Source organism: Maylandia zebra, linkage group LG12, assembly GCF_041146795.1.
Source record: "Maylandia zebra isolate NMK-2024a linkage group LG12, Mzebra_GT3a, whole genome shotgun sequence".
In the NCBI taxonomy this organism is placed as follows: domain Eukaryota; kingdom Metazoa; phylum Chordata; class Actinopteri; order Cichliformes; family Cichlidae; genus Maylandia; species Maylandia zebra.
Window position 1 is genome coordinate 10016084 of NC_135178.1, and position 13884 is coordinate 10029967.

At 39.8% G+C, this 13884-nt stretch overlaps 1 protein-coding gene and 1 pseudogene across 3 annotated transcripts in view; one reads left to right on the top strand and one right to left on the bottom strand.

Moving 5' to 3' along the window:
- The first annotated feature begins 377 nt into the window (after positions 1-377).
- Positions 378-13884, top strand: part of LOC101467428 (leukocyte surface antigen CD53) — a 28536-nt gene continuing 15029 nt past the window's right edge. For 2 of the 3 annotated variants that reach the window (XR_013101104.1, XM_004565817.3), the window contains exons 1-6: positions 378-475; positions 904-985; positions 2782-2970; positions 3461-3535; positions 4916-5026; positions 5308-5415. Coding sequence is in view for 2 of the 3 variants with exons in the window: in XM_004565817.3 (XP_004565874.2) it covers positions 923-985; positions 2782-2970; positions 3461-3535; positions 4916-5026; positions 5308-5415 (546 nt within the window). In the remaining variant the exon portion in view is untranslated. Of the gene's footprint in view, positions 476-903; positions 990-2781; positions 2971-3460; positions 3536-4915; positions 5027-5307; positions 5416-13884 lie in introns of all 3 variants that reach the window. The other variant, XM_076890669.1, reaches the window with a different exon arrangement.
- Positions 10059-12008, bottom strand: LOC106676649 (uncharacterized; annotated as a pseudogene).

Genomic DNA, 13884 nt, shown 5'->3' on the forward strand with positions numbered 1-13884 from the left:
CTGCTACAATAGATTTCATCGATCTCCTACCTGGAAAATCCAATTTTAGCCTCTGACTAATTGCATTTCTGCAGTGAAGCAAAGTGATGGCATATTGCCATGGATTTTCCTCTAAGCAAAAAATGAGTCCAGCAAATTCAAGAGGTCATTGATGAAAATCTGCTTCACCTGAGACTGTGATATGGTTAGTGTTTTTCAAAGTAAATTCAACTGTCTTTCAACAGTTTTGTTATTTTTTCAAAATGTATTTTATTACAGACCTCTCTCTTGCCAGGCGTGAATGCCCCTCCTCTTTAATGTTGTTACTAAACATACTGGGTAGATACACCCAGTATGTCAACTGCCCTTCCACACCCTTTTAGTTAGTTTTCCTTCCTCCTTATTGTTAGTTAACCCTGGCAATGAGAGAAGCAACGCTGGGCTACTGCTCACACACGTCTGTCACAGAGATATTGCTGGATACAGATTAGTCAAGGTAGGTCCTTAGATTATTCAATTGGTTTGTTATCTCAACCACAAAATTAGTGTCTGAATTTATCATTTCATTTGAATTTATTTACATGTTTGTAATAAATTAGGAAGCACAAGATATGGAAATTTGGTTACAAGTGAAGGTTTTGTGCTGTGCTGTGAGCTGCTGTCACACAATCCCATTTAGATACAAACTTGCAACAAATGGTTAATGTGGAGATAAGAGCAGATAACAATGATTAACAGGAGCCTAAACAGAGCACAGGTGTCCATTGTGACTTAAGGGTCAGTGTTGTCACATCAAACAAAAGTGTACTGTAAACAGTAACTGTCTATAGCAGTATTATGTCTCAAACATTTAAGCCCATTAGTGAGACTAATCTAAAGTGTCATTTTGTATTTTATGGTAATAAATGTGACAAACTCTGACAGAGGAAGATTATCAGTAAGGATGACTAGCGCCTGTGTGAACTGCCTGAAATCTCTGGTGACAGCTCTGCACTTCCTCTGCTGGGTAGGTACGTTGGGGTAAGAGACCCACCCAGACTACAGAAAACATGGGTTGTCTTGTAACTGTGAATTACCAGTTCCAGTCAGATGACATAGCACACTTACAGTATACACATTTATAGATACACATTATGGTAAATAGTTATAGATAGATAGACAGATAGTAGTTGCCTACCTTGTCCAACAAAATGGGGGAGTGTTGTGTCAGGAAGGGCATTCGGGGTAAAATCTGTGCCACATCAACATGCATATCCAGCTGCTGTGACCAGCCCTTGGGAAATAAGGGAGCAGCTGGAACTACCTTCTACTTGTAAATGTGGTGCCACAGTTCTTGAACATTACGCATTCATTTGCAATTGTTATCAGTCAGGAGCACCATTTAATTTCCACAGGCATGCACTTGATTACGTTTGACCACAAGAGGGGATTAAAGTACCATTTTAGGCTCCGATCAAACGTTCAAAGTTTTTACTTGTGATGGAAATAAAGTGGTCCCTCGTTTATCACGGTAGTAAATAACCCACAATAGGCGAAATCCGCGAGGTATCTAATTTTAAAAAAACAACAACAATTATTATAGATGTTTTATGGCTGTAAAACCCCATTACTACACACTTTATACACTTTTCTCCGAGAGGCTCGAACATTTCCCCACTTTTCTCAATGGTTTAAACACTCTAAAAGTTCAAACCTTCGTATAAAAAGAAGTCCAGTATTATAGAATGAAACCAAAGGCACCTGCAGATGCCTTTGACGGTGCAAAACGTTTCGTCGATATTTTTGTGTTTGTTGAAGAAAACTTGCAAACAAACATACAGTACAGTACTTCAGAGTCACACTGCTAGCGATCGAAGATTTAGGTAAATTTGACAAGCTGAACGCATTCTGTACTGTACAGGAGACACGGCATGAGATCGATTGGTTTACAGCCAATCAGAACGCAGAACACAATACGCTGTAAAAAAAAAAAAAAAAAAAAAAAAAGCATGCAAAATTGCACAAAAAAATCCGCGAAACAGCGAGACCGAGAAAGGTGAACCGCGTGTAGCGAGGGACCTCTGTAATGCACCCATAATGCTCCAGTGTTTCATTTTAATTCTAGAAAAAAAAAAAAAAAAAGATTAACTGGGTTAGTCTGTACAAGCTTATTATGAATTATGTGCAATGTTAATCTAGACAAAAACTAAACAAACAAAAAAAAACAAAAAGTAAAAATACACTATGCAAAGACATATAAATTAGTATACTGAATACAAGCAGCTTAAATTGTACAGTAGTGTGTGTCTTATGTAAATATCTCCTTAGCTACTTCCATAAATCAGTTGTCAGTCTTCTTATTTGTCTTTACAACATGTTCAGTATTTTATGGTGGGTCTCGGGGCCAAACACAGCGTTTCATGTCTTGTAAATGTTAATGCACCATTTTGTTTAGTTTATGATGGAAATTACTTTCTGTATATAAAGAAAATCAAAAATAAGGCTCTAGGCAACATTTCATAAATAAATAGAAATAAATACAAGCTGTGAGAAGTGTATCATTTTCCTAGTTGCATATATAGTGTTTACTTCGCTCTAGATGTGAGTCAGTGTGTCATAAGTTGACGATTCTGTCTAACATCAGACGTCTGCTGTTTTTTTTATTTGGGAGACTAAATTAAAATCCAAACTTTCTTGATTTTGAGTGTAAATTCAGTTTTAGTCCATATAGGCAAACCCACATAGACTCAAATTCAGAATAATAATGTGACATGTCTCTTGTCCTATTTATGTGTGTATGTGTGTTTGTTTGCTATGGTGAAGCTAAGCAACGCCTTTGTGGTGGCCTTTGGTGAATTCATGATGATGCACTCCAGGTTTGCCTCTCTAGTCACCTCCTTCTGGCCAGTCTACCCTGCCAACACTCTGGTGGTCACTGGTACCATTGCCACCTGTGTGTGCTACTTGGGAGTGGTTGGAGGCATGAGGGAGAACCGCTGCATGCTCATAAGCGTGAGTATGAAGCAGTGACTCAATGTCGCCCAGAGATTTTTAATGAGTTACTATAAAATAATGATAAACTTTATAGTAGGCGATCGTGGCTCAAAGAGTTGGCAGTTCGTCTTGTAACCGGAAGGTTGCCGGTTCAAGCCCCGGCTCGGACAGTCTCGGTCGTTGTGTCCTTGAGCAAGACACTCCGCCTACTGGTGTTGGCCAGAGGGGCCGATGGCGTGACATGGCAGCCTTGCTTCTGTCAGTCTGCCCCAGGGCAACTGTAGTTGCCTCCACAAGTGTGTGAACGTGAGAGTGAATGAATAGTGGAATTGTACAGCGCTTTGAGGGCACTGAAAAGCGCTATATAAATACAATCCATTATTAAATTAGCATAACTATGCTTTTAATGAGCTTTGCATTTAGTTTGAATGAATGCAAATACAGTACACTGAAATTAGCTGAGAAGATGCAAATGTAGTCATGTGGTGTCCCATTTTCACCCACACAGTTTTATGTCCTGCTGTCCTTCCTGATATCTGTGGAGCTGGCCATGGCCTGTGTGTTTTTTGTCTACAACAGAGAGGTAGGACAGTCACTATCTGTATCCATATGTGTATACATATACCAGGTTATTTAAAGGTTTCTATTAGAAGTACACCAATCCAATTTTTTCCAGTTGTGAAACCAAAACCAGAGGAAAAGAATGATTACTTTATGTGTAGCACAATATCGGGTTTGATATTTTGACAAAATTTGTAGCATAAAATGTATCAAATAATGGCAACAGAACCATAATAAAGAAAATCTATGCACTTTATTCACCTCTATAAGCTGTCTAGCTTGGTTCATGCTGCTAGCAAGTTCACATGGCCTATTGAGTGGTTGTTTTTTGTGCCATGATGATTACCCCTTTAATGCCAAGTTACCATGATGCCCACATCCAGTGCTGACGTCAAAACTAGGTGTGAATTCTATTAAATTGTTTAGTCTCATAAATGTCTTAGAGTGTTGTTACACTACGAGCCAGATTCAATCATTCACACACTTGTAAGCTCTTTTTAAAATCTATTTTGCACATATTTACATGCCAGTGAAGCATAAGGGACAGTTTAGGGTTTGCAGACTGGAGAAGCCATTGATAAAACCACCTGTGCTACATAATCGGAACCACCTATTCTACTTATTGTCACATAGTGTTACCTTAAGTGGAACAAAAGCTTCCCGGCAAGTATTAAGAGACACAAGTAACAGAAAGTAATAGGGTGAGTTAGCTGTGTCAGCTCACTTCACCGCATTTGTAGTTAAGCATAAAGCACAATATACAAAAAGACAAGCTGTTAGCATTGCACTCATGAAAAACTAAGTGCTGTTAGCTTCCTCCAGCTGCACTGCTGCTACTTATAGTGTAGTAAACAGGACAACATGGAACTGGACTGAATTAAAGTCCTATCCAAAGCAAATATTGCCACTGGGTCTTCAGGTTTGGTCAGGTATTTTGTACAATTTATTTAAATATAACTTTAATTTTAACAGCCACCAAAACATAAAAACTGTATGCTTAAAGTTGGAAATGAAAAAATAAAGTTTCAAAGTTTACTACTTCAAAACAAGGGCATACTTTACTGTTGTGGAATTATTTCTTAGATTGAGAATCTGTTAAGTGCCACATCTCAAACACATTGATTGGCCTGTTATTACAATATTGGAAAAGCTGAAGAAAGAGTCCATCACATACTGAAGTGTTGTATACTTAGTTTCTATGTGGATGGACATACTAATTAACCAAGGAGCTAAGTTCATTCTCCAGACTTACGGCATATGTTCTCGCATTTTTTGACTTTTTTGCTTGTTTGGTTTGATTTGGTACTGCTATTTATCCCCACTTGTATCTAAACACTGTTTTTGTTCATGTCCAGTAGGCTCCAGTATATTTCTGTTCTTTCGCTTCCTTTCTGTCATGCAGATTGGCACATACTTTGAGAAAGATCTGATGCACAGCTTGGAGGTCTACAAGATATCGGGTCCAGGAGAAAATCAGACACTCAAAGATGACTTTGATGCCATCCAGTATCTGGTAAATGATAAGCTGCTTTCCTCTGTCAGATTAATCATGCATGTCCTGCTCCACCATTTAAAGCTAAACACTGCTCATATTAACACTGAATCATCAAACTCAGAAAAACAGGCTCATTGAAGTAGAAACTTGTAGCATTAAATGTAATACTATGAATATTGAGTTAAAGAATAAATATATGGAACTGGATATAAACAGAATAGGAAATCATTTTGTGCCTTTCCCTGCTCAGATAGCAGACATGTTTACTCCACTGAACCCGAGTGTTGTGTTTTGTACAGTTTAAGTGCTGTGGAGTCCACGGTGTGGCAGACTGGGGGGGAAATGTCCCAATATCCTGTTGTACTCTGGACCCTTGTAACGTCACTGACCAGCCCAACTGGCAAGAGGTTAGTTTACATTATCAAACCATAAAACACTGTTTTTAAAAGACTTTAGTTTCATTGAGGTGAACACACGTTTAACAAAGAACGTAGCAGAAAAAGGGGTGTTTGAAAAAAGATTTTCAAAGTAGACAAAAGAACAGGTGAAGTAGTAGTTGTTCCAGAAAAAAGGTAACACAGGAGTTTCATGAGACGATAAAAACAATTTCCATTTTGGATATACATTAAGACACATGGGTATTCACAGACGCGGACTAAAGCTTTCTTGGCTGCTACCTCAAAGCACACTGTGCGCTGTCTATCTTGCGTGCTGCACAATATCGTTTATTATTTAGTAAATATTGATATCTATGACTAGCTAGTTTATTGTGATGGTGCTTTGTTTTCTCTATTATTATGTTGCTCTTTGTTGTTTGCTGTCTCCTCTGTTTGTTTTTTTTTGTTTGTTTTTTTTTTTCTCCATACAGGTGACCCAGGAGTTCTTTTTTTTTTTCTCTCTCTTCCCCCCCCTTCTCACCGTCTCTTCTCCCCTTTGGTTTTCCTTCTTTCTCTCCCCCTCTTTCTCTCATTCATTCCCCCTGTCCTATTTATTTAAAAAAAAAAAAAAAAAAAAAAAAAATGACAAAGGATGAACTGAAGCTCTGCCATCACGTAATGTCGCATACTGCTGTTTCTGATGTCATTTAAAAAAAAAAAAAAAAAAAAAAAAAAAAAAAAAGGATATACATTAAGAATTTGGGAATGTTGCTTTCAGATAAATTACAGCATATTAATTCATCAATAACAATTCCAAACTTCAACCAATATAGTTTGTGTTTGTTTAAAGCTAAACCCCAATTCCAGATCTGCTCTCTCTAATGATAACGCTTAAACACATCCCACATTGTCTTACACAAACATATGAATTTGACCAACATTCAGTTGTGAAAAAAACTGAAAAAATCTACAATCGTTAATTTCATCTGATTTACAGTTCTAATAACAGTGTTTTTATGATCTGGTTAATCTGGTTTCTCTTTAATGCAGCGGTCCCCAACCTTATTTGCACCAAGGACCGGTTTATGCCCGACAATATTTTCATGGACCGGCCTTTAAGGTGTCGCGGATAAATACAACAAAATAAAACTAGTACCGGTACCGAAAAAAAGAAAATTTATTCATAACACACGTGAAAAGACCCAGGAAAACCGAGTAAACGATAAAAACGATAACAAAATAACGCTGAAAACCGATAAAAACCCTGAAAACCATACATTTCACACATGAGCCTCAACTCTCGTGGCCCGGTACCAAACGACTCACAGACCGGTACCGGTCCGAGGCCCGGGGGTTGGGGACCGCTGCTTTAATGTTTCACTGGTAATGACGTTTTAATTATACTGCAAGGTCTTTTAGTCTTTATTTAGAAGGCTTTATCATTCTCTCACATCATTGTGGAGGAATTCCAGCACACTGTACACTGTTAGACTTTTTGTTTCCACTTTACGGTAACATACTGGCGTCACTGTTGCCAGCGTCATACCGTGACGCCGTGTTACGGTAGCTTACCGTTCTGCAGGATGATACCGCTTTTTGCTGTTGTGGTATAATACTCCTGGACAAATTATGGTAACGCACCGTAGCTTTTTTTACAGTATCTCACTGGCGAGTGACGCCGTTATGTCGTTATGTCGTTATGTCGTTATGTCGTAAATTACGTCAACAAAGTAACATCATACTGTGATTAAGAAATTGGTATACTACCGTTTATTCATGGTATGTCACTGTAAGCCCGCTGCAAGGTAATAAACTGCAAGATATTTACCAGTAACTTACCGTTATCACGCATCATCAGTGCCAAAAATATTCATCTCTGCTAGAGGATACCGTGTTCCTACAGGCGGTCATTTACTGTTTAACAGGTCGTAATTTACCATAATTTCAGGAAACAGTAACATACTGTAAGAGACTGGAGGGTTCCAAAAAAAATTGTATTGTATAAATGTATCATTTATTATATATATATATATATATATATATATATATATATATATATATATATATATATATATATATATATATATATATATATATATATATATATATATCCTTCAAGCTCGGGTCCTCTACCAGAGGCCTGGGAGCTTGAGGGTCCTGCGCAGTATCTTAGCTGTTCCCAGGACTGCGCTCTTCTGGACAGAGATCTCCGATGTTATTCCCGGGATCTGCTGGAGCCACTCGCCTAGCTTGGGGGTCACCGCACCTAGTGCTCCGATTACCACGGGGACCACCGTTACCTTCACCCTCCACATCCTCTCGAGCTCTTCTCTGAGCCCTTGGTATTTCTCCAGCTTCTCGTGTTCCTTCTTCCTGATATTGCTGTCATTCGGAACCGCTACATCGATCACTACGGCCGTCTTCTTCTGTTTGTCTACCACCACTATGTCCGGTTGGTTAGCCACCACCATTTTGTCCGTCTGTATCTGGAAGTCCCACAGGATCTTAGCTCGGTTATTCTCCACCACCCTTGGGGGCATCTCCCATTTTGACCTCGGGACTTCCAGGTTATACTCAGCACAGATGTTCCTGTACACTATGCCGGCCACTTGGTTATGGCGTTCCATGTATGCCTTGCCTGCTAGCATCTTGCACCCTGCTGTTATGTGCTGGATTGTCTCAGGGGCATCTTTACACAGCCTGCACCTGGGGTCTTGCCTGGTGTGATAGACCCCAGCCTCTATGGATCTTGTACTCAGAGCTTGTTCTTGTGCTGCCATGATTAGTGCCTCTGTGCTGTCTTTCAGTCCAGCTTTGTCCAGCCACTGGTAGGATTTCTGGATATCAGCCACCTCCTCTATCTGCCGGTGGTACATACCGTGCAGGGGCCTGTCCTTCCATGATGGTTCCTCGTCTCCCTCCTCTTTCTTGGGTTTCTGCTGCCTGAGGTATTCACTGAGCACTCGGTCAGTTGGGGCCATCTTCCCAATGTATTCTTGGATGTTCATTGTTTCATCCTGGACTGTGGTGCTGACACTCACCAGTCCCCGGCCCCCTTCCTTCCGCTTAGCGTACAGCCTCAGGGTGCTGGACTTGGGGTGAAACCCTCCATGCATGGTAAGGAGCTTTCTTGTCTTTATGTCAGTGGCTTCTATCTCCTCCTTTGGCCAGCCTATTACCCCAGCAGGGTACCTGATCACGGGCAGGGCGTACGTGTTGATGGCCCGGATCTTGTTCTTACCATTCAGCTGACTCCTCAGGACTTGCCTGACCCTCTGCAGGTACTTGGTGGTTGCAGCCTTTCTAGCGGCCTCTTCATGGTTCCCATTCGCCTGCGGGATCCCCAGGTACTTGTAACTGTCCTCTATGTCTGCAATGTTGCCTTCTGGTAGTTCAATCCCCTCAGTTCTGACTACCTTCCCTCTCTTTGTTACCATCCGACTACACTTCTCCAGTCCGAACGACATTCCAATGTCATTGCTGTATAGTCTGGTAGTGTGGATCAGTGAATCGATGTCTCGTTCACTCTTGGCATACAGCTTGATGTCATCCATGTACAGGAGGTGGCTGACAACTGCTCCGTTCCGTAGTCGGTATCCGTAGCCAGTCTTGTTAATGAAAAAAGCTAGCGAGACAGAAGCTCGTTGCAACATGACAATTGCCTCAACGCTACCCGAAATTGAACCTCCCCCACCCTCATTCAGATCGATCATTCATTTTAACGAGATTAACGCTGACAGCACTAGTGGGAACACAACGAGTATGATTGCACATTTACGCCAACATCATCCTAGTGCAAAGACAGGAAGCAGACAAAAACAACACGCACGCATGCTACAAACTTTATCCGAGTAATTTAGACAGCCGTTAGCACATGATTCTCCTTATGGGGACCTGATATGTTTAATATGCTGCAGAGAATATAGCCCAGAAGAAGCGTATAGTATAGCTTTTATTTTGGAAAGAGACATTTCTCTGTAATAAACTCTCTTTTCCAAAGATGAGTGATTTCTCGATCAGATAGATTTTTTTTATTATTTTCTTGTTTCAGCAGCTTTAAATTTAAAAACTGTACTTTTGAGTTAAAATACAAACAATAACGATATTATGTCATATCCATATCATGGCAGACAACATATGTTCAAGTGTTGGGTTTTCTTAGTTATATTTTGTAGGGTCTTAAACCTACAATGTGAAGTTGGCACCATACAAATAAACTAAATTGTAATGAATATAATATCAAGCCCCACACTTCTGCCTTTATATACACTGTCCAAAATACTGGCTCACACCACCAAATCAATGCACAAAGCAGGGTCAACAAGGACATGGATGAGCGTGTGTGGTGTGAAGGAACTTGACTGACCTGCACTGAACCTTGACCTTGCTTTGTGGACTGAGTTCATTGATTTGTAGGGTGAGCCAATACATGTGACAATTAAAGTGTAAGTAGCTGAAATAATTTTTAACAAACGGGTAAAAGAAGGGAAAAAAAACCTATTGGACAGAGACAGCTTCTTGCAAGATGGCGAGAGAGCTTGTCTTCATTGTTGTTCGACTCGTGTAAATGTCCAGAAAGCATGGGCCATGGATCGTCTGTGGAGACACAGGTAACAACACATTGTTCACTTAAATTATATAAGAAATTCACTATAAATGGCAACAACAGTTATCTAATTTGAAGTTTTCCACTCAAATTCAGTAAGCCGCTGGAGGAAAGTTGTGACATGAGGGTTAATGTGAACAACCTTTCGCTTCACAGTGGTCCCAGTCTTTCTGCTTGTCCCAACCTTGGAGGTACATTTTGTTCCCTCTTCAGGATTTATCCTTACAAAAAAACCTTAAAACATGCCATAATAAATAGCAACATACAGTAAGTTGAGATTTGAAATAAGTTGAGTTACTTAGGGATAATTTACTCATCATCTATCACTATTAGCTAACTGTTCAAACATACCTCTGAATTAGTTCCAATGTTGCACACACTGACTCCTGGTATTCCAGGTTCAATACATAGAATGAACCAAAGAAGACTGACATCGCATCAGCAAAGGTGTTCTCTCTGTCAAGCTCAACAATTACACGCCCCTCTGCACTCACCATCCAGCAGGTGGCAGTCATTAAATTTTGTCCTTAAATGCATAGGGGCAACATTGTCATTATGCAACATAAAATAATTTCAATACTTCACTTCTTCACACTGTCTAGATAGTCGTAAAGCAAATAGCTACGTACAGTTAATTATCAGTGACCTTATGTACATAAGTCCGTTTTAACATATTATAATTGCACATAATTGGGAATTATTCTGCACATTAAACACACCTAACAAAGACTCAGCCCAATTAAATTACCGGAGATGAATCAACTGTATGATTATTTTGGAGTTTATAGTTTGTGCTGCTGTTGAACTTTACAGTATTGACTTCAGTATTTCTGCTGTTGGTGTAGCTAGACTACCATGTTGATCAGTAATATGTAATGTGAAATTTGATATTGTTACTTAGCTGGATTCACTGAGACACATGTCCAACAACCTTGGTTTATAAAGGAAATTACAGAAATTTGAGCTAACAAAACAGAGACTGGATACCTGTGTCCATGAAAAGCTTCTGTGCCAAACAGAATTTGTAATATGGTCTAATCAGTTCTATTTAAAAAATGACTTAGGGGTGATTGGCAGGTTGCTCTCTGATTCAAGAGACATCCTGGTAGTTTCCTGCCAGAAAAAGGACCAGGACATTTTATGTAACAAAAAAAAAAAAAAAAACAGGACAGCAAGCAACAGCATTAAACCTAGAGCTGTATGAAAAAAGTTTACATCTGCTAAGACAAAGAGGGAGTCTTCGTCTTCCTTGTCATACTTCACCATGAGAAGTATGGCTGCTATGCCAACCTTGTTGTTGGTCAAAACTCCCTCACTTTCTATCTGCTGGATGAGTGTCCTTATAACAAGTTTCTATTTGAGCTTCTGGCTGGAGAAATAGTTAATAATCCTTCTGCCTTTGGTTATGAGGGCCTGACCTAAGCGCTCACTGATATCGATGCCTGTGAGTTTGTAAAAGTGGTTCGAAAGACCTTTCCCAGTAAACAAGAATAGCCACTGCTCCTGAATTTCAGCTACTGAAGGTGAGAGACAACTGTTGATAAGCTGAAATATATGTGAGGCACATGAAGTCATCCACATCAGGTCTCTCCACAGCTCCAGGGCCTTGTGAATTAAAAATTGTAAACAAGATGTGTTTCTTTTCCTCTAAAGAAGCTGGCGTTTCCCCTTCAGGAAGTTCAACTGGCTGCCAATTAATAAAACCATAGCTATCAACAAGGCATCTCACTTTTTTAGGTGGGGTTGCATTACTGTTGGGACTGCAATCTTCCTCATTCCTGGTTCTCTTTGTTTGACGAAGTCTATGTGTTGCATTATCTTGATTAACATGTTCAACTCTAGATTTGATGCTTCTTAGTAGTGAATAATGTCCACAACCCAGTCTTTCTCCCTTTTCAGTAAAATCTGCAAATGTTTGAGGGTATCTGTTTACAATGATTTTAGCAACTTCTTCACAAGATGCACATTTAGGGTTTCTGCAGTGAACTTGCATGGCCTCCACAACAATTCTAACCATACTTCTCCTGTCCTCTGGATGACCTCTGTCTCCTCTTGTGATTTCATGCAACAGTTGGAGTGGAAATCATTCCCAAGGAATCTGTAAGTGTGAGACCCAAGAGCTGGAGTAATGGTTGTACATAGTGGTGGACGTGGAGGAGGAGGGGTGAGGTGGATGGCTTGATGTTTCAGCTGATGCAGCAGGGCAAATGTCATTGTGACTTATTTTGGGGGCACATACAAGATCAACAATGTCTCTAAGTTTAAGGCATAACTGCCAAACCTCACTATCCACAGGACGTTTTATCTTTTCACCAATGTACAGAGGCAGAAGTCGTAGAAGACACCAGTTCTGTGCTGCTGAACCCCCCAGCCTCTGCCCTGTTTTCACCTCACATGGCTTACTTAAAGCATCACTTCCTACATGTTTGAACTGTACAATTGCTCTGTTTATCTGGTTGTATGTGAAATGCCCTTCCACTTGCACAAGGGTATCAATATATAGTGACAAGTGACTGGAAACCACTCCTTCAAATAAATAATGGCACAAACATGGAGGTAACCCAGAGCACACATGGGAATACTTCAGTGAATTAAACATGGAGTCAAATTTAATGCCATTCACAACCAAGTGGACACTTGTAGAGAGGACCTCAACACTGTCCTTATACTTATCAGCTATTCTTTTTTGTCCAAGTGATAGTAGATCACTGATAAAACTTTCCCTGTCAATTAAGCATTATCTGCAAAAATGTTTGCTGCAGCTGAAATTCTCAGTGAAACCACCTATGCAGTGGGAGCCCAGATTGTCTCCTAAGATGGCTATCAAAGCTATCTTCATTATGGTTCCATCCTCTACCAGAACCCCTGTCTCTTCCATATCTTTAAGGTCTGCAATAAGACTTCAAAACTTTGTTATGGCCAAAAGTTTTGAAGTCAGTGTCCCTGCAAAGCAGAACAAGTTGCATTGCATCAACAGAGGACTGGTTGTGTAGTAAGATCTCACCTAGAGTCCTTTACACTGCCAGGATTTTATGTTTCTTTTTGCCAGACCCTAATGGATTAACCACTTCAAATGCATCTTGGTAGAGAATGAGTGAAAGAAATGATGGATAGTGCTGTAAAAGTGCATTATCCTTGACATTTTGACTGTCTGAGACATCCTCTAAAACCATGTCTGGTGATCGGCGCAGTTTTGACTGTTTGTACTGTTCTCGTATTGTGGGTTGTCTCAAGAGAGACTTCAGTGTTTCTTTAATTGGCACATACTGAAAATAACGCTGTTTGCCTGTACTGTCAGATCCTAAAAAAATTTGAGTGGGTTCCACATAACTGAAATTTTCTTTGAAAAATGTCTTCCTTCTTTTGTCAGATTTCAACACACCTTTTGTACAGTGTTAAGAGATTATTCTGTGAAAGTTCTTGAATGATTTCACCAGTTTCTTGTTGGCTTGACTGCTGAACTGTCTGCTTATGTTTTCGAGAAATATGGCTGGAAAATGATGTTCGGACACTGAAGTATTTAGAGCAGCCTTCAAATGGACATAATACTTCATTGATGTGAAATCTGAGATGGGCACAAAGACCTGTGAAGTTTTGTGCAGCATACCCACATCCAGGAACTTGACAGCTGAGGTAATCAGTGAAATGTTCTGAACCTGGCAGGACAGTTCTCAGTTCCACAGGAAAACCTATAGTTAGCTACATGTTTGTGGCTTTTAACATGCAAACTGAACAATATAAATTTCCGTGCACGGAAGCCACAAAATTTACAAGTAAACTTAGTTGCAAAAACTTCAATGACAAATTACCTATCCAAAATGACATATGCAATGCAAAAAAAACAACAACCCCAAAAACAAAATAAGAGTATAGGAATCAATTCCCAGTTTTTA